The sequence below is a fragment of the Physeter macrocephalus genome, chromosome 8 (assembly GCF_002837175.3).
Source record: "Physeter macrocephalus isolate SW-GA chromosome 8, ASM283717v5, whole genome shotgun sequence".
Taxonomy (NCBI): Eukaryota; Metazoa; Chordata; class Mammalia; order Artiodactyla; family Physeteridae; genus Physeter; species Physeter macrocephalus.
In genome coordinates this window covers 15896824-15922729 of record NC_041221.1, presented here as the reverse complement: position 1 = coordinate 15922729, position 25906 = coordinate 15896824, and the positions used below count along the sequence as shown (strand labels likewise).

The 25906-nt window shown below is 63.3% G+C and overlaps 1 protein-coding gene across 3 annotated transcripts in view; it reads left to right on the top strand.

Moving 5' to 3' along the window:
- SLC9A3 (solute carrier family 9 member A3) overlaps positions 1–22075 on the top strand; it is a 37852-nt gene extending 15777 nt beyond the window's left edge. The window contains exons 2-17 of one of the 3 annotated variants that reach the window (XM_055086499.1): positions 9451–9753; positions 11537–11697; positions 13070–13148; positions 13797–13974; positions 14622–14842; positions 15761–15963; positions 16415–16504; positions 16605–16675; positions 17611–17740; positions 18915–19030; positions 19530–19659; positions 19899–20075; positions 20207–20279; positions 20781–20894; positions 21200–21440; positions 21971–22075. In XM_055086499.1, coding sequence (XP_054942474.1) covers positions 9451–9753; positions 11537–11697; positions 13070–13148; positions 13797–13974; positions 14622–14842; positions 15761–15963; positions 16415–16504; positions 16605–16675; positions 17611–17740; positions 18915–19030; positions 19530–19659; positions 19899–20075; positions 20207–20279; positions 20781–20894; positions 21200–21440; positions 21971–21974 — 2291 coding nt within the window. In that variant the 3' untranslated portion in view covers positions 21975–22075. Of the gene's footprint in view, positions 1–9450; positions 9754–11536; positions 11698–13069; positions 13149–13796; positions 13975–14621; positions 14843–15760; positions 15964–16414; positions 16505–16604; positions 16676–17610; positions 17741–18914; positions 19031–19529; positions 19660–19898; positions 20076–20206; positions 20280–20780; positions 20895–21199; positions 21472–21970 lie in introns of those variants that run through there. The other 2 variants (XM_024124062.2, XM_024124065.2) reach the window with 2 other exon arrangements.
- The last annotated feature ends 3831 nt before the right edge of the window (positions 22076–25906 follow it).

The following is a 25906-nucleotide window of genomic DNA, read 5'->3' as shown; positions in this document are numbered from 1 at the left end:
ATCAATAGTCCCATCGCTTCCTGCTGCCCTGGGTCTGGGCAGTGGCCTGTGACAAAGTCCTGGCTTCGGGGCCAGTGCGGGGAGCGCCCTGATAGCAGGGGCTGCGGTGACCCGGCAGCCACGTGAATGGCAGACGTGGTTTATGACACCTTGGGACATTGCCCACGCACCTTATCTGCACAAAAGACATCCTCAGAGAAAATGGCCTTGCTGAAATTTTTCACATGAAGGTATAAAGGTCAGCGAGATGTAACGTTGCTCCTCTACAGGAGATCTGTTTCCAGATTCCCCGAAGCCACGCCAGAGTGGAGCATCCTGCCTCCTGGCTCTGGTGGACTTCACAGTGAATTTGATCATTGCAGTCAGTCTCCAAACCTCCAGCCAACCAGCAGCTCCACTGAGGTCAAGACTTTTCTCCCCCCACGAGGGCTCCCTGGGACGTAACTAACTTTATGTTCTTAAATCTTAGAACTTTGAAGAATGCCTTTTCTGGTTTGTTTAGCCTCCAGGGCCACCAGCCTCCAGCTTCCTCACCCTGTAAAAGCAGAGGCACCGAGAGCACATGCCATTCTGGGGCCCTTTTTACACCTCACGCAGAGAAAGGGAGTTTGTGTGGTGCCGGCGCTGGGATCTGTGTGATTCTGATTTGGAAACCTTACCTCCACCTGCCTTTGCTGTTTTTGCTGCTGTGCCTGTCACAGCTCAAGTTCAATGAATTCTTTTGTGAAGTAAGGTCTCAGTGACCTGATTACCAGCTACCTTCAGCAGTCACGCCCCGTGTGTCATTAAACTGACACCGTCAGCGTGAACCATCTGTGCCTTGGCTCTGCCGTGGTGCTCTGCTTGGGCCCAGGCCGCGGAGCAGCCCCTCCGCCCTCCTCTTCCGAGGGCCTGGCCCCAGACCCCGCCCAGCTCACCCCGAAGTCCAGGCGCCCACTTCACCTCTGACCTGCAGCTTTTAGGCCCTTCCCGCACCCAAACTTACCTGCCCTGGACCTTCAGCTTCACTTGAAGACAGAGCAATAGAAATCGTCTAATCTGAAGTAGGTCTCAAGTCTATAAATTGATACCTTTCATCAAATTGGGGACATTTTTGGTCATTACTTCTTCAGATTGTTTTCTACTCCATTGCCCTCTCCTCTCCTTCTAGGACTCCAATTTCTCCTGATATTGTCCCACAGGCCACCGAGGCTCTGTTTACTTTTTATCTTTCTTTTTTCTTTGTTCTTCAGATTGGATCATTTCTACTGTCATCTCTATCTGCTGTTAAGCCTATCCACTGACTTTTTTATTTTGGTTATTGAATTCTTCAGTTCTAGAATTCCAACTTGGTTCTTTTAGATGTCTTCTATTTCAAGGGCCAGCAGACTATGCCCATGGGCTGGCTGCCAGTTTTTGTAAATAAACTTTTACTGGAACACAGGGGTGTTCATCTGTTTATGTATGTTATGACTGTTTTGTGCTATAGTGGCAGAGCTGAGTAACTGAAAAACAGAATGTGTAGCCCACAAGCCTAAACAATTTACTAGCTGGCTCTTTTAGAAAAAAATTGCCAAATCCTGTTGTATTCCACTGCTGAGATTTACTATTGTTAATTCATTACAAGCATATTTTCCTTTACATTCGTGAGCATGGTTATAACAGCGGTTTTCAAGTCCTTGTCTGCTAATTCCAACATCTGGGTCATCTTGAGGTCTCCACTGATTTATGGATCCCATTTTCCTGTTTCTTCATACGTCTAGTAATTTTGGTTTGTTTCCAGGACACTATGACTGATACATTGTAGAGACTCTGTATTCTGTTATGTTCCTCTGGAGAGCATTGATTTTTGTGGTGGGTGTGGTTGCTGCATTGTGGTTTTGCCAGGACTGGACCGAAACTCCAGATGTGTCTCCCTGTGGTGACAGCAGCTGAAACCTCTGAATTTTTAGCTTCTGCTGGCAGCTCAGGACCTGCCTCTCTTGTGTGTAATTCAAGGATCAGCCAGAGATTTCAAGAGTTCATGCACAGAATTTGGGGTTTGGCCTCTCAGGCTCTTTCCTTTCTGGGATTTTCCCCCTCTCTTTTCAGCTCCTGTGGTTGCCCTGATCTCTAGCCTCTGATTTTTCAATCCAGTCAGACTGTAGGTTTCTATCTGAGTTTTAGCTGCTCTGCATGGCCCCACCTGGGACCTGCCCTCTGAAAAAAAGCCATAAGAAAACAAGGACATCGGCTGGCGCTGGTCCCTTCCTCAAAGTGTAGAGCCCATCTGGTGTCTGCCTTCGTTTACTCTCTCTTCAGTGTTGTGTTTGTTGTGGGTATTTTTTCCAGAGCTCATGGTCATTACCCAGAGGACGGTTGGCTGGACATCTATTGACAGAGGGTCCACTGCCGGGACAGTGGGAGCTACTCCGCTGGTGCCCATCTATGAGGTGTGACTGTCATGAATTCTTCTCCCAAGTCTTTAAGTCAGAGCCAATCATGAAATCATAAGAAAGCAAAGCTTAAAATGTGTGCTTCTTTGTATGTGGAGCACTTAGGAGCAGGCTGACACGGAAGAAGGATGGAGAAGCCTCTTGGGGAGAAGGGCACTGCGTGTGGAGTGGGGCTGGCGGCTGCAGACCCAGCTGGCGCTGGGGCCAGGCCACTCACTCATGGCTTCACTTGACAACACTTGTTAATTATCATTAATGTATATAATTATATGTGACATCACCAGTCACACCTGCTGTGTGGTTGCTGCCTGCCCTGCAGGGGACGGCATCTGGGTGGACGCCTCTGAGCACAGGACGAGGGTCCTCGGGCCCGTGCCTGTCCTGGGAGGGGCTGCGGGGACCCCACGGCGTGACTGTAGAGAGTGCTGGAGAGTCAGCGCTGGGAACTGCGTGTGTGTCTGTGTGTCTGTGTCTGTGTGTCTCTATGTGTCTGTGTGTCCCTGTGTGTGTCTGTGTGTCACTGTATGTGTGTCTGTGTGTGTGTCTGTGTGTGTCTCTATGTGTCTGTGTGTCCCTGTGTGTCACTGTATGTGTCCCTGTGTGTGTCTGTGTGTGACCGTGTGCGTCCGTGTGTGTCTGTGTGTGTCTCTGTGTCCCTGTGTGTCACTGTATGTGTCTGTGTGTCTGTGTGTCCCTGTGTGTGTCACTGTGTGTCTGTGTGTGTCTGTGTGTGTCACTGTATGTGTGTCTATGTGTCCCTGTGTGTGTCTGTGTGTGTCACTGTATGTGTATCTGTGTCTCTCTATGTGTCTGTGTGTCCCTGTGTGCGTCTGTGTGTCCCTGCGTGTGTGTCCCTGTGTGTCTGTGTCCCCGTGTGTGTCACCGCGTGGGTGTGTCTGTGTGTCTTTGCCCCTGAGTGTGGGACGTTTCAGGCCCCACCCGGCCCGCTCGTCCTCCCGAGCAGGGGGGTCCCCTGTGCGCCCCGTGACTCCCCACGCTTCTGCTGGAAGGGTTTCGCCGCTCACCTGGTTACTTGGAGGCAGAGCTGGATTTACCAAGGCTCGTATGTGTTAAAGTAAAACCAAGGGATTTAGTGTACCGCCGCATCGCGTGGACCCGGCTGAACCCCGCTGAGAGGTCCCTGGGGGCGGCGGCCACAGAGGGCCTGACCCCGGGCCCCGGCCGTGCTCGGAGCGGGCGCGAGGACCGTCGGCAGTGACCTTCCGGAAGCCCGCCCTGCCCGGGCCCCTCCAGGGCGGCCGGTCGCGGGCGCCTCCCGACCTTCAACGTCAGTCCGAGGGTTTGTAATTAGAAGGAAACACACGTGTCTCTGCTGTGACCGTCCTGCAGCCGGGCTTCATTAGCTGTGACTCCCCAGGCCTTGGCGATCAGAGACCCGTGGGCTCGCAAGTCCCTGTGGGGAGGCCCTGCCGACGCGGCGCCCCTGGATCTGTGCTCCACAGGGACGGTGTCCTGTCTCCTGCGGCCGTTAGCGCTCTGCCGGGTCCCTGGTGTGTGTCACGTGCTCTCCCTGCATCAGCACCTGTAACACTTGTGGGGTCCCAGTCGCCCGCGAAGCTGCTGCCTGTGGGTCTCGGCCTGGCTCTGGCCCCGCGGCGGACGTGCACCTGGGCCCCGCGTGCGCCCTTTACGCATAGGGCGCGGGAGTCCCTCGGGGCCTCAGGCGGCCTCCACCCCCCCAGCCCAAGGGTTGGCTTCCCAGCAAATGCGGGCCCGATGGGGAGGCCTGCCCCCCCACTCGCTTCCCAGGGGCGCGGCCCCGGGACACAGGCCCTCGATGTCCGTGGCCCAGACTCCGGGTTGGCCGGACGTGGAGGCCCCGGAGCTGCAGGGCCCAAGGTACCGAGGTGGCTGCTCCGAATTGCTTGGCGGCCCTTCTGTCTTTGGAGGTAAAGGAGGCGAAGGTTGGAGGGGGATCAGGGCCCGCACGCTGCTGCTGGGGTCTCGGCGAGCAGGCCCCCGGCAGGTGCCCCCAGCAAGGACCGGGGTGCCGAGGGGTGGCGGCGACGGGCCCCTCCACTGTCCTCGCAGCTTCCCCAGAAGACCCGGCCGTCCGGGGCCGCGGATGCTGGAAGGAGGGGCCCAGCACGTGCTCTGGCCGCCGTCCCCACCCCGTCATCCCCGCCGTCTCGCAGAAGCCGCGACGTGAGTGACTGTCTGTCCTCACAACGCACGGTCCGCGGCCGAAGGAGGGGTCCGGCCTGCAGGGACCTGCCCCACCGGCTGGTGGACAGCGTCCTCGGGCAGACGCGGACGCCCGGGCACCTGGAGCTTGGCCCACCAACTCCTAAAACGCCCATTATGGGCTTAATGGCTGAGCCACTAACAAATTGCCATTTACAACCAATCCAGTCTTCAGTTTAATTAGCTCATTACGATGCGGACTGCTGTCTGATGGTGGTCACAGGAGAGCCGCCCGCGGGCCTGACCGGGCCCAGCTGGCGGGACGGCTCGTGAAGAATTCCCATCAGGCAGAGACCCCGGAGCTCGGGGCGAAGGCGGAGAATGGGGCCCCCTGCAGACTGCTCTTCCCCCTCCCCCCAGACCAGAAAGACAAACCAGGAGCCGGGGGCCAACCTGATGCCAGAGATCTCGGACCGCAGGGGAGGGACAGCGCCGTCTGCCCGGATCGCTCGCTCCAGGGAAGGCACGTGGACCCCACAGGCAGCAAGTGCGTGTCAGGCCGTTCCCCCCGCACCTGAGAGGCAGAGGATGCGGACAGAGCTGCGTGACACGGGGCGGCGGGGACTGCCGCTGAAGCAGGAGGGGACGGAGCAAGGGAGGGAGGAGCCCCCGGAATAAACCGTCACCCAGGAAACAGAAGGAAAGGCTCCGTGGAGCTTTACATCACAGACAAGGGTCAGAGTACAAATTCAGTAAGACAGGAGCTCCAACTGAGACAATAAAGTGGTGCTGAAAATATCAAGAGGATTTTCCTAGCTAAGAAAACTGGAAAAGAACTAACACAGTGAGATCTGAGAAATAAGCTCGGAACAGCAGGAGCCAGACGGAAGTCTCGGAGGCAAACCACCGGCCGGACAAAAGGCCGGAGAGCCTGTGGGTGGCCGGCGGGCGGGCGGGAGGCAGCCCGGCGGCCCCTCCTCCCCGCGCACTTGCCGGACTCGGCGGGACCCCGCGGCGCGCCCGGAGCCGCCCGAGAGCCGTGAGCGTGCGGCACACGCGTGGCTAGCGCGACGCCCTCGAGGAGCCGGCCTGGCCGCCGCGGGGGGGGCGGGGATGCCTCCTTGAGATGCAGGCCGAGCCGCCGTCCCCAGAGTCAGAGGAAGAAGGAGAATCAGCGCGAAGATACACCTTGCTCCAAGGACGCTCTCAAAGACAAAACATCTTCTGACAGCCAGACAGAAAAAGCAAGCGAACGGGCGACCACGCGGGAGAAGTGAAGTAAAAACCGGGCCGGGCCGGCCCGTCCCCCGGGTCTGCGGGAGGCCAGGGGCCCAGCCGGGCAGACACCCGCGGACGCGAGAAGGTGGTGCCGACCTCTGGCCCCCAAGGGAGACGGCTGCCGAGACCGTCCGGGCGAGGGCCTTGCGGCGGAGGGAACGGTGGGGTCCTGACACCCGCAGGGGCTGCAGGGGCCACGCTCGCTCGCGGGGTTTGGGGAGCCTTTCTCTCCGGAGTTGGGCAGGTCCTTCCGTTGCAGGACTATTTTTAAATATTTTCTTTGTGAAATTCAAGTAAAGTTAAATTGAACATCAAACCTTCAGTAGAAAACATAGGAGGAAGGATGGCTTTTCAAAGCATAACACAAAACTCAGAAGCCCTGGGGCAGCAGACCAACAGGCTGACCTCAACAGGAGACGTCTGCACATAGCGAGACACGAACAAGAGGCTAAGCGACCGTACCTCTGAAAGTGAAAATACACCGGCGCCGGCGCGTGAAGAGCTGCCCGTCGGTGAGAAAAGGCTGATAACCCAGCGACGCGGCAGCAAAGGCCACGAATACATGGTTCACCGAAAAGGAAGAAATGTCTCCCAAATGGGACGAGACGCTCAAAGCTCACTCAGGATGAGAAAGGTTAAGTCTCCCAGGAGATGCCGTCTCCCGCCTGCCTGGGATGAGGGACAGGTGACCACCGCCCCCGGGCCCCCCGTGGGCAGGTGAGACGGGCGTCTGTGCAGGACACAGGTGAGCGCTCAGTAGGCCCCGCCGTGCACAGAGGTGTGTGTCCAACACCGCCAGACACAGAGGTTGCGACGGCACGCCCGTCCGTCCACACTGTGTATGTATTTCTTTCTCAATGGGTAAAAAGTTCAAGTCACTTTTTCTCTGGGTTTTCAGGGCTTCCTTCCGAGCAAGAGCATCTGGTGTGAAGCCAGCCTGTGTCTCATCCGCCCGTTTTCCAAATTAATAAGACTTTCTGGTAACCGGCCGCTGTACAGGCATGTGGCACAGGGTTAGGGCTCCGAGTCCCCAGGGGCCGAGTTTTGCTGCTGTTGTTAAGGACCACCTGGTTCCCCGGCACCTTCCTGCCCCGCTGGCCCCGCAGTTGTCAGAGGAGATGGAGATCCGAGGTCCACTCGGAATGTCTAATCTGGGGAGGCGATCGGCTAAAGACTGAACATGAGCCCCAGGACCTGAAGCCAGCCCTGGGCCGCCCCTCTCTGCCGCCTTGGCAGGGGGGTCGCTAGGGGTCAGCGCTCACTCGTGCTGCACACCTGGCCGTGGGCCCAACGACCCGCTGTGCTGGCCTCAGCTTCGGGGGGCGCCCAGACCAGCGGACACCGCGGGGGTGAAGGAGGGGCCGTCCCAGGTGTGACCTCCGCTGGAGCCTGGCCAGGACGGGAGGACAGCAGGAGACGCACATTTCGTGGGGAACGGCAGCTCCGGTGAATGGGGTGGGGTCCGGGGGGCGGCCCTCCGTGCAGTTCGCTCGGGGCTCGCTGGGAGTTTGGGGGGCAGGAGCGGACGCCGCCCGCGCCCCAGAGAAAGGCGCAGCCTCGCAACTGCCCAGTAGGTAGGGGACTCGGGACGCGCCTGCGGCTCTGGGTGGCTTTTCTAAACTCGGCTCCTGGACGCCGAGCCCATCGGGCAGGAGACGAGAGGACGAGCCCGCCGTCTGTGGACTTCAGGGAATCCCTGGGAGGTGCAGAGGAGGGGCGAGAGCCGCAGGCCTCTCTATCACGGCACAACTCCTGAGCGGCCGCCAGAGCCCAGGGCCGACTCCTGGGCCCAGGGCCTGCTGATCCTGGTGTCCGGGGAGGGGGGCCTGGGACCTGCAGGGTTTCTTGCGCTGCCCTGTGCACTTGGCCGTCGGGGGCCAGGAGCCACGGGGCGGAGGGGGCGTGGGCACGGCCTCCCAGGTCTCCTCCCAAAGCCTAGGGCGGCCCGACCGACCGTCACTCAGCCCAGGGTGCGGAAGTGTGCCGTCAAGGGAAGACGCATCTCTCCGTGTCCTCGCCGGACGGCCGGGGGCGGGGGAGCAGGTGCCGCCAGAGTGGGGCTCTGGGGCGCCGGCCCGTCTTCCCCACGTCAGGGCCCCTCCGACGACGCTGGGCTCAGAGAGCCCCTCCTGGGGGACGTGAGCCTGCCAACCCCCGATGCCCCGCGCTCACGGGCAGGGCAGGGCTGGAGGACTTCCAGGGAGCTGGGGCTCGTGCTGAGACACGGCCTCCCTTGCAGTACCTGCGGCCACCGAGGCCTGGTAACTGCGTCACGTGGAAAAGTTGAGGCATCAGCCTCCCGGCATTTGAGTCTCCCCACGAAGGCGGGACCGCTCTGCTGGCTCCTGGGCGCCTCTACTTGGGGAAGCAGCTGCCCTCACCCCCCCACCTGCCACATGTGAGAATTTTCAGAGGAAGAAGCTGGCTCCCAAATCAAAATGTGCAGCTGGTGCCGGGGCGCCAGCGGGTCCTCGGGTCCCGGAAGCAGTGCCCGTTCTAACTCCACCGGCTGAAACCTGACCCTCCCTGGGCCGCAGAGCAGGGCCCGCGCCTGTCATGCTGCATCTGAACCAGACTCAGAGAGGTCCGTCCTGGGGGACGAGGCACAGTGACACGGGCTCTCCTTCCTCGGGGAGCCCCCTTGAGAGCCAGCATCTAACCCCCAGATGTCCTCTGGCTACCAGCGAGGACACAGGCCAGGGACAGGGTGCAGGGCTCCTGGATCGGAACCCGTGGGACCCAGCCCAAGAAGTCTTCCCTGAGACAGCTGGGACGGGTCAGCCTCTGCCACTGGATGCCCCGCCCCCTGCTGCTCTGGGGTCCTTGCATCTCAGGAGACAACTCTCCTTAGAATACAAAAGAAGACCTCTCAATAAACAGAACCTGCGTGAGTGAAGAGAGAACTATCGCAAACTCTGCTGAAGCTGAAGAGTCCACCTCTCCTGCCAACATTCCAACTATTTTGAAATCAGACTTAACACAGGATCCTTATCGCTTTTTTCCCTGAGTCTTAAAAGAGAACAAAGGAGAAACGGCCCCAACTGTTGGAGTGCACGCCTCCCTCGAGGTCCTGGCGGGGCTGACAGGTGAGGGGCCGTCGCTGGGGAGACCTCTGCGGCCCCGCTGTCCCCCGAGCGCGTGACTGGCGGTGGGGCTGACTGCTGCTGGGGAGCCCCGGCGCCCTGGCCTTACAAGGCTCTCGTCCTGGGCGCTCTGAGCCCAGGAGAGCCAGGCAGAGGGGAGGCCGGCATGGCGTTCCTCCACGGAAGCTCAAAACACAGCTGGGCGTCAGGCAGGGTGGGGGCCCGGTCACCAGGTACGGCACGAGGGATGATGCCCGAGGGGGCCTGCGGGCCTGCACTCTGCCAGCAGCCTGGGCCTCCGTCCCCGAGCCACCGTGCAGCCCCTCTGGCCTATCACGGGGGGCTCCCTGTGGAGGGGGCCGTTCTCTGAGCAGGAGGCAGGGGGACATCTGAGGAGGGTGCCCTTGGGGCCAGGGGGACTGGCAGGGCCTCCTCTGTGGCCACAGGCCCGGACGTTGGGCCTTGTTTCCCGAGTTCATACCTGTCCTGTGGTGCCAGGCCGGCCCCCTGACCCCTCCCCTCCCCCGCAGGCTTCCACCTGTCCCACAGGGTCACCAGCGTCGTCCCCGAGAGCGCGCTGCTCATCGTGCTGGGCCTGGCGCTGGGCGGCATCGTCTTGGCGGCCGACCACATCGCCTCCTTCTCGCTCACACCCACGGTCTTCTTCTTCTACCTGCTCCCTCCCATCGTGCTGGACGCCGGCTACTTCATGCCCAACCGGCTCTTCTTCGGCAACCTGGGCACCATCCTGCTGTACGCCGTCGTCGGCACCGTGTGGAACGCGGCCACCACCGGCCTGTCCCTCTACGGTGTCTTCTGCAGCGGCCTGATGGGTGAGTGGGCACTGCGCCCCACCCGGGGGCTCACGGAGGGTCCCGGGGGGGTCCTCGGCGCGGGCTCCGGGCAGCCTCATTTGGGAAAGCTCAGGACGAAGAACACAGGCCTTAGAGGGGGGAGGGGGGTGAGCTTAGGGGTCATCAAGAGATGGCACCAGTGGCCACTTAGCCCTGCTGGCTGGTAAGTCATCACTAGGCAGCCCACGCCCGGCCCCAGGCCGACGCGCGTGTCCCGCTTGGGAATAAAGTCTGGTCCGACCAGGCCAGGCAGTGGGTGAGGCGGTAGGAACGACCCAGCCGCTGTCCCTCCCCCTTGGCAGGGAGGTGGGGTCCAGCCTCAGTCCCCCACCTCCAAGAGGCCAGGCAAAGAGGAGGAGGCCCCCCGGGCAGAGGCCGGCACCCAAGTCCCACGATCGTGGAGCCCAGGTCAACCCGCACCTGAGCAGGAGGTGTGGGTGTCATTTCTACGCAAACCGGCAGGGAAAGGCCACGCCAGCTTCTCCTCTGTCACCGTGGCATCTGCGTCTGCTGCCCCCTCCCCTGCCGGTGTTTCCTGCCGTTCTGGTTACTAACCTCGGCCCTGGCATACCTCCCAGGTGCACCCCACCCACCTGGGAGCTGGCCATTATCCACCGGGGAAACCGGAGCAGGTGGGGCCTGGGCTCACCTGAGGCCTCGCACAACGTGCCCGATTGCACAGCCCTAAACGCAGCCCGTCCCGGGGTGGCTACAGCTGCCCCTGTTTGCCTCCGGGGTCTGCGGGTGGAGCTCCTGGCATCGGGGACCACTGGGGGTGGGTGTCGGCACCCCGGGCACCAGTCCACGCTCAGCCTTGGCCTCAGACGCTTCCGCCAGCTGAACCAGACCCAGGGCCAGGCCCTCTGACTGAAGGAAGAGCATGGCACCCCCCGAGCCCCACGGTGGGGCTCACGACCTACCTTGAAATCGCAGCGACAAGACTATTAAGAAACGGGCCAAAGGTCCCCTGTCTGGAGGAGTCACCTTGGGACTTGGTCCTCACCCCGTGGGGAGTGTGCACTTCCGCGAGCCCCCGCTGCCGGCCGGCACCACCCCCAGGCCCGGCCGGGAAGCCCACGAAGGCTGGCGTGAGGCCACACGCGCCTGGCCAGGCCTCCCGGACGCCTGAGCCGCAGGGGCCGTGTGGGTGCGATTAGACTCCTTTCATCGGCGGTGCCTTTAGGTAGTTGGGACGATCTAAGGCCCTCGGGCCACCTCCAGCTACGGGGCCCAAGGGTAGGTCTCGGGGTTCGGGGCGGGCACTCCTGCTCCTCGAGGGGCCACAGCTGTCTGAGGCCTGTGCTCAGCCCTTGGGACGTAGCTGGTCAAGGCTGGGTGTCAGCCGAGGCCATGGAGCAGAGCAGCGGCCAGGGGACATCCAGAGCTGGGGCCCTGCAGCCCGGAGGACAGCGATGGGTCTCTGCTGGCCGGCGGCCGGGCTGCAGGCTCTGAGGTGCGGCCCAAGGCCAGGGTGCGCCTCCGAGGGAGGGGCACCTGGGGCGGCGTCTGGGCACAGCGGCCCAGCACCCGGGAGCTCTGGGCCATAGAGAGGCCCTGCAGGTGGGCAAGGCCGTGGCAGAAACGGGGTACTGGAACACACAGCCTGGCGGCCGTGAGCCCACAGTGCGGTCCCGGGACCTTCCTGGCAGGGCTGGCGGGTGGAGGCCTGACCCGCCAGCGAGGAGGGCAGGCTGCCCGCCCCCGGCTCTCCTGCCTGGGCGGCCGGCCCCAGGGCTCTCCCCGTGGCGCGCTCCTCTTGCAGGAGACCTGAACGTCGGGCTGCTGGACTTCCTCCTGTTCGGCAGCCTGATCGCCGCCGTGGACCCCGTGGCTGTCCTGGCGGTGTTTGAGGAGGTGCACGTCAACGAGGTGCTGTTCATCATCGTCTTCGGGGAGTCGCTGCTCAACGACGCCGTCACCGTGGTGCGTGCGAGGGGAAGGCGGCGCCTCCGCCGGGCTGTCCTGCTCCGGGGCCTCCTAGCTCAGAACGACCGGCGGCGTTAGTCGGAGTGTCACGGTTCTTAGAGCCCACTTCACACCTTCGCGGTTAGCGGCCCCACTGCTGAACTCCCACGAGCGCTGGTCCCAGCTTTGGGTCCCGGCTGGGGCCCCCATTCCTGACTGTGGACTCGGTGGACGATCACAGTCTCACGGGAACCACGGAGGGGAATCAGCTGCGCTGCCGGGTGCCCGCGACCCTGGCGGCCGGCAGGGGCCCGCGTCAGCTCCGTGCGGGGTGGGCAGAAGGTGCAGGCAACGGGAGGTGGCCGTGACTGGACGTCGGCGTCCTCCGCGACACCGGGCCGCGGGCCCCGGGGCAGTGAGGTCCCGGGCGGGGGCAGCGCGGAGCCGCCTTCCTGCCCCGCATCAGCCGGCGGCGCGTCTGAGCCTGCCCACCGGCACCCGGCCGGGCCCGCGCGTTCGCAGGCCCAGCAGACGTGCAGTCTCCTCTTTGCTCTAAAAGCCCCATGCTTTCGTGTCTCGTAGAAGCGGGAACTTCTGCCCGAGCCAGGGAGCTCTTCGCTCGACCCCTCCGTGAGGTTCATCTCCCCAGGACCCCCGTTCCCGTAAAGAAGCGGGTCGGCTGTGCTCTGGTCCCGTGACCCTCACGGCTGCGCCGCGCCCCCCAGTCCCTGTGTCAGCACTGCGTGGGTTTCCTCCTGTTAGCGCAGCTTTGCGACCCGCCCCTTGAGGGCCTCTCCCCCGCTGGAGAGCGCAGACTTGGGAGCACAGAGACAGGTTTCTTCCCTAGGGGCCTGCAGCCCACCCCGGGCCGCCCCTTGGGCCCCTGCCCCGGACGCAGAGCCACTGCATCGTTTAGGAGCTCAGAGAGCACAGCAGCGCCCACTCCCGAGGCCTAGGGCGAGGTGTTGGGCGTTCATCTCAACGTCTTGGCGGGATAAGGTTTAAAAGTCAACGGGCAAAGGTGCCCCAGGTGCCACCCCACAGTCAGGGCCCAACGTAGCAGCAGAGTCGCTGAAGACGAAGCTCTGGGTTTGTCCTGGGAAATGCGATTCGAGGATGGTCACTGGGCTGGCTTCGTGGTCGCCCTGCTCGGCCGACGGTGGGAAAGGCCAGGTCTTCTCTGAAGGTTCTCCTCCTTCCAGGCTGCTCTCCTGCCCCCACACCCCACACCGCGGCCGGGACGATTTCCTCCGGGGCTTTTCGGTTTCCGTTCACACGGCGGCCGCGGTCTCCTGACTCAGCTCAAGGTCCACGGGGCCCGGGGCCCGAGGCAGGGAGGGCTCGGCGCTGACCGAGGGCTGATGGTGTCCTGTCTACCTCTGTCCCCCAGGTCCTGTACAACGTATTTGAATCTTTCGTGACGCTGGGTGGTGACAAGGTGACTGGCGTGGACTGTGCGAAAGGAATAGGTGGGTGACTGGCGGGGCCGTGCATCAGGGGCGAGCTGGGGCCGGTCTCTTCTCCAGAACATGGGCCCCTCGGGGCGGTGTCTGTGACGGCCTGGGACCCACAGCCCGGGGAGGAAAAGGCGTTTCCACTTCCAAGTCTCGGCCACAGGTCCTTCCCTCCCCCACGTGTTTCACTGGCACGATTTGATCAGGCCCCAGGCACCCTGGGCGTCAAGGGTCATCGCCCCATCAGGCCCACGAGGAGGACGTGGATCCCGTATCCCGGGGGTCCCGCGCATTTCTCTGGGCAGGGACGGTGACAGCTGGCTGTCCCTGGGGGCCCAGGACCCAGTCCTTGCTGCCAGTGCTCCCCCCAAGGGCTGCTGGTCTCAGCGCTGCCTCCACGGGGTGGGGGGGGCAGGGCAGCCGGGCCTCCCTCGGGCGCAGGGCTGTCCCCTCCCCAGCTGTCCCTGTGGAGGCTGGAGCCGACACCCGGCCTGTCTCTGTCCTCCGAGAGAATCAGCCTCTTGTTCGCTGAGCTGCCGGTGGCTCGGGGGGTCAGCGGGAGACCTCGACGAGGAACGGGCTGGAAGGCGGGCGGCCAGCTCGCCTACGCCGCGGCCACAAAGGGCCATTCAGGGGCCAGCGCCAGCGTCCTTGCCCTTGCAGTGTCCTTCTTCGTGGTGAGCCTGGGGGGCACGCTGGTGGGGGTCGTCTTCGCCTTCCTGCTCTCGCTGGTGACACGCTTCACCAAGCACGTTCGCATCATCGAGCCCGGCTTCGTGTTCGTCCTCTCCTACCTGTCCTACCTCACGTCAGAGATGCTGTCCCTGTCGGCCATCCTGGCGTGAGTCCTCCCTTGCTGGTGGGCCACAGCCTCGGGGTCCTGGGCCCTGGCGGGTGGGGTGACTGCAGGCCGGTCACCCCACCTGGCCCCCACGCGCCAGGCGGACCCGCCCAGGGGAGGGGTGGCCCGTCCCCCGCCCGGTCTGCCTGGCCCGCCTCCCCACGCTGAGTGGGAACTCACCGTGGGCGCAAAGAATTCCATCTATTTAGTCTTTCCGATACGGAGTTGGCGTTTCCACAGAACTGTCAGGGGCTGCAGCGCGCCCGCTCTGAGCGGAGGGCCCACACGCAGCCCCTCCCGGGGGCTCTGAGTCTCAGAGCCGCCGCGCTTTGGGGCGTGGACGGAAACTGAGGCAGCCCAGCGGCCCGCAGTGCGGGGCCCGGGCCTCCAGAGGCCGTAAACGGTGTCGGGCGCGGGGCTGGCGCGCCCAGCGCGGGGCGCCGAGCCCTTAGGAGGAGCTCTGTGCTCACGAAGAGGAGGGCTGCCCGGTGGGGCGGACGTTTACCTGGGACGCAGAGGCCCTGAGGTGCCGCCTGCGCGGAGGCGGGCAGGTACCAGGCCTTGCAGACGGGCCCTTAGCCCCCCGGGGGTCCGGTGGGAGCTGAGCCTCGGCCCGAGAGCTCACGGTGGGCCGCCCCGTCCCTCAGCATCACCTTCTGCGGCATCTGCTGTCAGAAGTACGTGAAGGCCAACATCTCGGAGCAGTCCGCCACCACGGTGCGCTACACCATGAAGATGCTGGCCAGCGGCGCCGAGACCATCATCTTCATGTTCCTGGGCATCTCGGCCGTGGACCCTCTCATCTGGAAGTGGAACACAGCCTTCGTGTTCCTGACGCTGGTCTTCATCTCCGTGTACCGGGCCATTGGTGAGGCGGGGGCGCGGGGGGGCGGTGGAGGGAAGATGGGGACCCTGGGTGGGGATGGGGGATTGGGCGATGATGGGGGCTGGTGGGGAGGATGGCAGGCTGAGGGGACACAGTCGGGCGACAGCAGGGATTGGTTGCAGGGAGTCCTTGGAACCAGGGACACGCGTTTGCCCCCAGCCCCCCAGCCCAGTGAATGGCAGGTTCAAGAGCCCCTGGGGAGCCTCAGGCTGGCCTGGCCACTGGTCCTCCTCAGCGAAGGGGCAGGCCTTCTCACAACCTGGGAGCCTCACGGCTGAACTAGGACAACCTAGAGGTCAGAGTGGAAGGTTCCAGAACCCAGGGGAACCCACGTGGCTTCCCACTGACTCACTCTGGATGTGGCCACTGGGGGACAGCATCCCTCACCATGGCACGTGAGAGGCAGGAGCCCCTGCTGCCCGCACCCAGCCCAGGTCCCTGGTCCCTGGTGTGTGGCGCTGACCCAGGGCCAGGGAAGGAGGAGACGAGAGGCAGTCCAGGCGGCCCCACCCACTCGGCCCGCAGTCACTGAACTGAGGGCTCCGGGGAGCAGATGCTCCGCGGGCAGGTGGCGTCTGGTCCTGGAGCTGCTGGGCAGTTACACCCGTGGTCCCAGTGAGACCGGAGAACTTCCAGAGATGCTGGGAGCAGAGCTGCGGGGTGTGCGGAGGTTGGCTGGTGGCCCAGAGGGCAGGGGCCTGGGTCCAAAGTGGACAAAGGGACTTGGCGGGCGGGGGCTACAGGGTGGAGTCTCCTGGTCCCACGTGCAGAATGCGGCTGTTGGAGGAGGGGGTTCCCGCCGTGACCCCTCCTGCACTGCGGCTGCAAGGCGGGCCTGGGCAGGGATGGAAGGGCTGCGTCCCCCTCCCAGAAGTGCTGAGCGCACACTGGACCCTGCAGGTGTCGTCCTGCAGACCTGGATTCTGAACCGGTACCGGATGGTGCAGCTGGAGATCATAGACCAGGTGGTCATGTCCTACGGTGGCCTTCGCGGGGCCGTGGCTTATGCCCTGGTGGTCCTTCTGGACGAGAACAAGGTCAAGGAGAAGAACCTGTTCGTCAGCACCACCATCATCGTCATCTTTTTCACTGTCATCTTCCAGGTACTGTGCCCTCCCCTCCCACAGTGGGCAGGACCCACTCTCACAGGCTCCAGGCCCAGTTGGGCTTGATAATTTTAGTAACTAGGAGCAGTTTTGCAGGTTTTCATGTGGCCCCACTGGGGATGCAGCGCAACTTGGCCTAAAAACGTCCTTCCTCGGTCGTTGCTGGTTAACGAAACCCCAGTTAATATTTCATTGACCAGACACGCCCGGGAAGGGCCCCACTTCGCCTTGCTTTTGGCTAATCTAAGGAGCCGGCCAGGGGCCTCCGAGGGTGTCCGGTGACCCGCAGGTGGCAGGGGCTCCTTCCCGCCGGGAGGTGGGCACAGACCACCTGGAGCCTGGCTAAGGGGCGGCTCCTTCCTCCCCATGCAGGTGTGGGTGGGTGCTGGCTTGGCGGGCCACAGTGGGGCCTGCCCCAGCCTCAGGGTCCGGGCGTCCTGTCTTCTAGGGCCTGACCATCAAGCCCCTGGTGCAGTGGCTGAAGGTGAAGAGAAGTGAACAGCGAGACCCCAAGCTCAACGAGAAGCTGCACGGCCGGGTAGGGGGAGTGGGGAGAGGAGAGAAGAGGAGGAGGGAGGGGGAGGGGGAGGGACGGGTCTGTCCAGGTGATGCTGACCCACTTGCCTTTCCTCCCAAAGGCTTTTGACCACATCCTCTCAGCCATCGAGGACATATCAGGGCAAATTGGACACAATTATCTCAGAGATAAGTAAGTGGCTGGAGTGGCCCCTGACTCAACTGAAACAGGAAAATTCAGAGGCACGTTTGTCTCGGCTGTTAGCCCCCTCCTCCTCTAACTGCTGACTGCGGGACCCCCAGGCTATAGAAGGGATCTCTGGCGTCACCACAAACCTAACCCCGCCAAGCCCTAGTGACCTAAGACTACTGCCCTCCAAGGAGCCAGAAGCCACTTGCCCACTTGTCTGGGTCCCCGCTCCTCCCCCAAAGCCCACTTCTCCTCCTAGAATCCCTCTCCTTCTTTTCCTGGGAACCCCCGTCCCCCTTTAGATCCCCTCGTCCCCCTGGGCACCCCTGTCCCCCCATGTCCACTGTGCCCATTCAAGTCTGGCCCAGCCACCTCCTCTTCTGACCCAAATATTCTATTTGTGTTGGAGTTAAAGCCTCCTTCTGGGCAGGCTAGTTCTCTAAGTGTGAGAGCTCAGGGGGCTTCTCCCAGCCTACCACTGGTGCAGGTAAAATGCAACCGGTCACTGTAGCCAGAGCCCCGGGCCCCGCCGCTGCCGGCCCACCGCGCCCTCCACCCATCTCTCTGGAGGGTTAGGCAGTCACGGGGAAAACTGCTTGCCACATCGCATTAGAGGAGAAGGTGTAATCCCACTTTTACGCACAACCCGCTAACGACCACTGCCGTGATAGGAAGGTAGGAGCGAGGCACACGACTGGAGGCGGGTGTTAGGTGGCAGCATGGAGGCTTGCGTCTTTTCTTCCAGAGCTCACCTGTGTGGTTGTCACAGGAAATGGAAATCAAGGTGTCCTGTCCCAGCAGCCAAACACTGTGTCCATCCAGAGTCTGGATGGTGGGAGGGGGACCCCTGCTCCCCACAAACGCCACCAGCCTTCCTCTGTCCTGGGGCCTCAGCCAGGCCCTGCCGAGCGCTGACAGCTATTGGTTTGACCCCCCAGGTGGTCCAATTTTGATAGGAAATTCCTCAGCAAAATCCTGATGAGAAGGTCAGCTCAAAAGTCACGAGATCGGATCCTGAATGTCTTCCACGAGCTCAACTTGAAGGATGCCATCAGCTACGTGGCCGAGGTAACAGACGTCTCGTCTGCTCTTTTCGTTGGAGTCGGGGTTGAAGCAAGACACACACAGATGTGGACAGCTGCCGGGGTCCGCGCAGTGGGCCTCAGGGCCCTGCAGTCCAAGGCCGCGGGGTGGGGGCGGGGGCAGCTGGCGGGCGACACACGGTCTTCTCGATGCCTTGGCCACGAGTTCACCTGAGCTCCCAGGTCCTCAGGCACTCCCAAGGATGGGTTATGTCACAGCCCCCAGTCTGTGGCGCTGGCGGGTCTGAGATCGCAAACCGCAACGTGCACAAGCTCCAGGCTCCAGCAGGGGCGAGGCCAGGGGATGGAAGCTACTGGAAGGACTGTCGTCTGCACCTCCGACCCTGGCTGAGAAAGTGCAGCACACGAATCCCAGCCCCTGTGACTGCGATGCCTCCGAGGCCTTGCAGCCTGAACAGGGCTGGGACGGTGGGAGGTGTTCTCCTGGTGGCGTCCCCCTGCTGGCCGCACCCTCTCTCCTGGGGACCCTCCGCGGCCCTCAGTCCCCAGGAGGTAACACAGGCTCCCAGCAGGGCGCCAGCCTCCCTTCCACCCGCTGCTGCCACGTTGGTGCCTGTGACCCAGGCCTGTGGGCGCCAGACGGGGTGGCATGTCCCCCCGGGCTGTGCCTATGAGCTGCAGCCTCTGGCAGGCCCGCCCGCAGCATCCGCTCTGCCGTGGCAGGTTGGCCTCCCCCCACCCCCGGCCACCCTTCCCAGCTCCACCCCCCTCTCCTAGGGCACCCCAGCACAGGGTGCTGCATCCTGCTCGGCGGTGTGACTTCTGTTCCCCCAGGGATCTGCTCTGTGTGGTTTTAATCTGATTCTGGAGGCCTGGGGGTTCCCTTCTGGGGTAAACGAGGGCAGCTGGTCTGGAGCCCCCAGTGGGGACAGGGCCACCTTCCCAATCTCGTGGGGATTCGTAGTGTCTTCCCGACACTCCCCGAGGTGCACCAAGGTGCCGTGTCCTTCGCACAATTGTCTGCGAGCCGTCCAGCTCCAGCACGGCCTCCACCCTGGCTTCCAGGGTCTCGGCTCTCCCGTGGCTGCAAGGTGCCTGGGTGCCAGCGCACAGCACCTCGCGGCGGCTGGGGCCCTCTGGCCCCACCTGGCTCTCTGCAGCCAGGCTGCGGGTGCTGATGAGGCTGCCACCTCTCGCAGGGAGAGCGCCGCGGGTCCCTGGCCTTCATCCGCTCCCCCAGCACGGACAACATTGTCAACGTGGACTTCAGCACCCCGCGCCCCTCGACCGTGGAGGCCTCCGTCTCCTACCTGCTGTACGTGCCCCAGGGCTGCCACAGGCCAGGCTCTCCCCGGGACCCCCGACCAAGCCGCAGGCACCAGCAGTGGGCACGCTGGGGCTCCCGCCACGGAGCGGAGGGGGCGTGGGAACGGGGCCAGAGCCCCCGCACCAGATTCCCCCGTGGTGTCAGTCGGTGCTGGCGTTGGCACTGATGCAGAGGCAGCAAGGCAGAGCCGGGGGGCAGATTTAAGGCCAGAGGCCTCATTGGGAGTGCCCCTTCCCCCCGCCATGAAAGACAGGGTCGCTGGTCCTGGATTTCAGGCCTCCGGCCTCTGCTCGGCCGGGTTGCTTGACTGGGGCTTGTGGCCAGCTCAGGGCTATTCTGGACATCACCCGCCGGCAGCCATGTGCCGGGGAGAAGCCCGGGGCTTTGGAGGGGCGGGTGCGCTGCTAGGAGGCCGAGAAGCCCTTGCGGGGACGGCCCCCAGGCCCCAGGGTGCGTCGCAGCGTGCGCTCACCGAGGCCCCGCACAGGAGGGAGAACGCCAGCGCCGTGCGCCTGGACATGCAGTCCCTGGAGCAGAGGCGACAGAGCATCCGCGACACGGAGGACATAATCACTCACCACACGCTGCAGCAGTACCTGTACAAGCCCCGGCAGGAGGTGGGCATGCCCGGACCCCTCCCGCCAGAGCCTGGGGCGGGGCAGCGTTCTCGCCACCTCCCCCCGCCCCCCGCGCCCCGCCCCGGACAAGGCGGGTCCTTACTTAGCGCAGGAAGGCTCCAGCCGGCCGGGAGGGGGCGGGGGAGGGTCGGGGCTCGGTCCCCAGGCTCACGTCCGGGGGCAGCCCTGGCTCTGCGGACACCACCAGCTGGGACTGTCCGGCCCCCCTCCTCCCCCAGTACAAACACCTCTACAGTCGACACGAGCTAACTGCGGACGAGGACGAGAAGCAGGACAAGGAGGTCTTCCACCGGACCATGCGGAGGCGCCTGGACTCCTTCAAGTCGGCCAAGCTGGGGCTCAGCCCGCACAAGAAGGCCGCGAAGCTGCTCAGGAGGGAGCGTGTCCAGAAGCGGGTGAGGGGCCACGCTTGGGCTGAGCCTCACCGAGGGGGGTGCCCCGGCGGCAGGGCCGGGGGTCTCCCGGGGGGTGGACAGGCGGACCGGGCACGACCCAGAGCTGTGAGCAGTTTCCTTCTGTTTCTCAGAGAAACAGCAGCATTCCCAACGGGAAACTGCCGATGGTGAGCCCCCTGCACGATTTCACCATTAAGGAGAAAGGTACGGCTGGGCCGTGGCGGAAACGCTGCTCGGGGAGAACTCAGGAACGCGCGAGGGGCAGGCGGGCGCAGAGGGCTGTCCTTCCAGGGAGACCCCTCCCCTCGGCACCCAGGACCCTCCTGCACAGGCTGCTGCCCCGCTTTTCCCGCTGCAGCCGCTCTGGTGGGCAGTGCCCTGGAGCTGGGCCCCGCATCCCCTTCCCCTGTGGCCACGTGGTCCCAGCCCCTCCCTTCCAGCTTGCCCCCCTCCCCAGAAAGGCCAGGTGTGGCCGGGGAGGGGAGCAGCGCGAACCCCCGGTGTGGTTCTCTTTGCCCGGCCCCGTGCTGGTGCGACCGTGAGGGCACCGCCATCCGTGAGCTGCCCAGAGGCTGCTGGGTGAGGTGGAGGCAACGACAGCACTCGGGCACGGCAGGCCGGTCCAGGGCGCTGGTCAAGAGCGTGGGACGAGGTCGTCTGCGCCTCCAACCTGTTCCCCTCATGCTGCCCCTTCCCTGCCGCCAGATTTGGAACTTTCAGACCCTGAGGAAGCCCCCAGCTACGATGCCGAGGAGATGAGTCGGGGGATCGAGTTCCTGGCGAGCATCACGCAGGACACAGCGACAGACTCCCCCTCAGGTGAGGGGGACGGCCCTCTGCTACCCCAGAAACGATCACTGGCGGGAGGACCGGGCAGTCGAGCGCTGGGTTCACGTGGCTGCACAGTTGTGGGCAGCAGGCCGAGGCCTCTGCTCTGAACGAAGGGAGAGCGAGAGCCGGTGGAGGGCCTGAGACCCCAAAGGCCCGTGACCCTGACCTTCCAGGTGACCTTCCAGGTTGTGGCCGCCCGCCGGACGAGCTGGTGTCTGACGCCAGGGCAGCTCGCTCCCTCTCTGCCCTTGGGTGTGCCTGGGGAGCTGATGAGCCGCTGCCCTTTCTCCTAGGGATTGACAACCCCGTGTTCTCCCCGGACGAGGACCCCGGCATCCTCTCTGCGGTGCCACCCTGGCTGTCTCCTGGGGAGACGGTGGTGCCCTCCCAGAGGGCCCGCGTGCAGATCCCCCACTCTCCCAGCAACTTCCACCGCCTGGCACCCTTCCGCCTCAGCGGCAAGTCCGTGGACTCCTTCCTGCTGGCCGACGGCCCCGAGGAGCAGCCCCACGCCCCGCCCGAGTCCACACACATGTAACTGGTCCCTCTAACCCCGCCTCTCTCTGCTCCTCTCGCAGCGCCCGCCTCCTCCCGCCTGGACCTGAGCTTCTGCACACTTTCTCCGGCAGCTGCCTGCCTCCCTCTAAGCCTCTTCTCACAAGCCTCTTGTTCCAGCGCACGTTTCTTAAAAGACCCATCTGACTTCCTGCTTCTCCAACCGAGCGGGGTGGGGGATCACTGCTGTCGAAGGATGTGACTGTTTTAGGCGGTCGGTTAGGAGAACGTGAGCTCAGAGGGGGCGGGGCACAGGGAAGGGGAAGGTGCTTTTCTCCCTGAAGGCCCGCGGCCCTGGAAAGCCCACTGACAGAAGTGAGTCCAGGAGAGACCCTCACACCGAGGGCAGTGCAGGGGGGCTCCCCGAGGGCCGGCGCCTCTGCGGCAGTCTTCTTCCCGCGGCTTCGCCTCCGGGCCTCGCACCCTCCTCGGACCTAGGGTGTGGTCCCCGGTCCCGCCTGGGCTGGGGGCGCCGCGCTGCCGCGCGCTCACGCCGGCTTCTCCCGCAGGTGACACCGGCTCCGACGCGCCGCTGACCGGACGCTCGTCCGCGCGCGAGGCCCCGCCCGCCGCCGAGAAGCCCCTGCGCGTGCGCGCCCCGAGCCCGGCCCCGCCCAGCCCCGTGCACGCCCCGCCCACTTCGCCGCCCGACCCCGATACGGGAGCCGGGCCTGCTCCGGGGGCGGGGCCGGAGCGCCGCGGGCTACCTGGCGCGCACGCGCGGTCGGCGGCGGCGCGCCGCGTGCATAGCCGGCGCTCTTTCCAGCGGCCCCGCGCGCGCCGCCGCCCCGCGTTGCTCAAGCTGTCTTCGCTGCAGCCGTCGTGCCACGCGCCGCCGCACGCGCTGGAGCAGGAGGAGACGCCGCTGTGATGGCCGCCCCCCTTGGGGTCTCCACCCCCGCCCCCCATGGCCGCGCCCCTCGGGGGGTCTCCGCCCCCATCACGGCGGCTCTCCCGGGATCTGCACCCATTACCTCGCCCCAGGCGATAACCTCGACCCTCACGACATCGCCTTCCAGGGGTCTCTACCCCCGCCACAGCCGCCCATCCGGGGGTCTGCTCCCATGGCCGTGCTCACCTGAGGTCGTGCCCTCCATGGCCTCACTCCCAAGTGGTCTTCCGGTCACCTGGAGTAGCCCTGGACACTCACCCATCCACTTGGGTGCTGGGGTGGACAGGAGCTGGACTCCCCGGGGACCAGATGTGCAGCAAGGCCTGACTCTCGGCATTGCATGGGGTTCCTGCGGAGAGGCCGCTGTGGGCCAGGAAGTGGGCTGTGAGCCTCCTCCACCTTCTGGGAGGCCTGGGCAGGTGCCCTTGGCGGGAGACTCCACCGTGGGCCCTCTGTCCCCTGTCCTGGATTTGAACTGAGCCGGCACTTGTGTGTTACTGTTTCCACAGTCACCCCTGACTCAGGGACAGTCTGTGCTTGAGTTCTTGCCACCGGTGTCCCTTCTCGTCACTGCTGGGGAAACTAAGACCCAAGCCAGATGAGATTTGCCCACTGTGATACCCACCCAGGGACTCCGGGCCAGGCTGGCCTCTCCCAAAGCCCCCAGGCTTCTCACCTTGGGGCAGCCCCGACTCCAGGGTGGGATGCGGGATAGCTTCGTGTCCACTCACCAGGTCTTTGAACCACCTGTCACCTTAGGGACTGTAGGTACAACCGCAGAAACATTCTTCGTTTGCTCATCCTGTTTGTGCTGAGATTCCCAGAGCCCAGCCCTCGCCCCGCAGACACCCCAGTCTCAGTACGGTGGCTTCTGGGTCTGTAGGCTGATGGGCGGATCTGCTCACCACGTGAGCCGCTCTCTCAGCCGTCACCAGGAGTGACACACGGTTTGCAGTACTTGTCCCCACACTCGCAGCCACTTTGGCCCACTCTGTGAGCACAAAAGCCAGCCATTGTCTGACCCACAGACCAAGGCACATGCTCCGTCCACTCGCTGCAGGAGTGGTTCATCCAGAGCAGGCTGGCCGGTCCAGACTCCAGAGCCCGGCCAGCCCGGCATCTCCAGCTGCCTTAACAACTCCCCTGGAGCGCTGGACCCAGATCTGATTCCCGGCTGCAGGGCCAGAGGCTGAGCCGGGGAGAGCAGCTCTGGACGGCCACTCGACCCAGTAGACGGTAAACCTGCAGGTGGCCAACCTCTCCTGGGCCGGCTCCGCAGCCGGTGTTTTCTGGGATTGGGAGGCAGGCTCTCTGTGACTGGCACAAGCTGAGCACAGCACCGTGGAGTGAAGGTTCCAGGCCGGACATTTCAACCTGAAAGACTGTTTGGTCTGTGACCCGGTGTCGTAAGCCCTAGTACTGTGGATACATTTCATAAATGAGAACCCCGGCTGTTCGTGTCACTGTAAAACAGAATGTAAAGTCTTATGAATGTATTTCCTTAGGAAAAAACTTGTAAAATTTTTTATTAGGGAAGAATTCTTATTTATTTAATACCGAGCTTTGGCCTACTTTGTGGTAGACCATAAAGTACACAAATTTAGGGGTCACTCTCACTTCTGTATTTTCTTGAAAATAATTTTGTTACCGTGCTCACATACTGTGTACTATTGATCTCTATTGTTAAAGGAGATTTAATGGAGAAATTTCACTGAAACTGGAATTGGAATGCATTTTAAGCTATGAGTGGTGGAGCCTGTGAATGCTAATTTTGTGAATGTAGTCTAGTCAAGCTTTGTGTGACCCGAATCACAATCCACGTGCCTTATCACAGTCCTGCCCCACGTGCTGTCGGCAGCGTCTGGGCAGCGCCCACCACAGACCCTACAACAACTGCTTGATCAAGTCCATTAAAAATGTTTCAAGGCGTTTGGGAGAAAACTTTGTTGACAAGTGAGAGTTCCTATCAAGGAGGCTTTAAGGAGCTGTCTGCGGCAGGCAGACTGTATTTTGGCCCTGAAATTAACGCGGGCGCGCCCGTGCCTGTGTGTACGCGTGTGCCCGCGTGCGCGTTAGGGTCAGGGGTAATGCAGAGGCTGCGGCACGGCCTGGGCCCTGGGAGCCAGTCCCTCCTCAGCAGAGACTGGACATGCACCACTCTGGCTTCTGGGGCAGGGGCAGACCACCCGGCCAGACTGGGAGGACCAAGCACCTGTCCCAGGCGTGGGCCTGGGGCTGAAAAGAGGGGGGTGGGGACAGCCGGGTCCAGAGCCTGGGGGGCAAGAAGGCAGCTCTGCAGGATTGAGACGAGGCTGGTGGGAGAGGCAGCAAAGTGGGCGGACCCGCCCCTACATGTCCTGGGGGGTCCCCTTCCCCCAGGTGGAGCCGCCCGGGGCTGTGGGTCATCTCCTGCGGGTCACCCTTGGGGCCTCCCTGCCAGAGACAGCCTTTGATTTTAATAGTTAAAATTTTTAGTCTTACTATAAAAAGAACAGCAAGTCCAAGTGGAGTCCACAGACACTGTTTTCAAGAGGAGCCTACCCAGTAAATGTACAGCCCTTTCCATGTTGGCGGAAAGCACAGACTCCAGCAAGGAGGGGGCTCTTTCCTGCGGCTCCCCTCCCTCCCTGGGATAAGACAGGATCACAAAGCAGGTGGCTTCGAACAACACTTACCGCAGGGAGTCGGCATCAGGTGAGGGCAGAGCCACGCCGCCTCGGGCCACTTCAGCCTCCGGTGCTCCTAGGCGGGCAGCAGCTTCACCACAACCCCGTCTCCCCGTGGCGTTGCCTCGCTGGCACGGTCACGTCTGCTTAGGGCCCCCACCTCCGCTCTTCCACGTCGGCTGCCCACGCAGGAGGGTGCATGGGGCAGCCACTGGAAGCCCCCGTGTTGCCCCCCCGCCCCGACTGACTTCCTCGGGAAAGGAAGAAACCCCCTGCTTCTGGGCTCCGTCGTGGGGTGTCCTTGTTACGGCAGCATGGACTGTACGTGGGCAGGTGCAGGGGGAGAGCACGCCAGGCAGTGCGACAGACACACAGGGTCAGGCGCCCCTCTCCCCTTTTTGGAAACCTGCTGAGTAAAACTGAGAGTTGGAAACTTCCTGACTTGAAAGACGCTTTTCGACTGAATGGCAGTGCTTATAGGGAGAACCGCCCCAAGACCCGGTGAGTCTGCCACGGCCTGACAAAGTGACGCTGCCTTCCGGCGGGGGCCACAGGCTGGCCGTCCTGGTACACCCACCTCCCCCACCGGGCACGTGGCAGCCTGATCAAGAGGCAGGCACTGGCCTTCGATGTGGGTGCCTGCTAGCCTTTTGCCCGGTGATCTGGAGGTGACCCTCCCCTGGGTGCCGGTGCGGACGCCGCCGCCCACCCCCCGGGACGTGGCCCTCCGCCGTGGCCCTCATCACACCTCCCAGCACATCCTGGCCCCGCTGGAACATGGTGGCATCTGGCATTCAGCTTGGGGCCCACCATCACACAGGTGTCCCCGGCGACCGAGGGCCCTGCCTGCCCTGTGGTGACCACTGTGTAATCAGAGCAAGGACAGC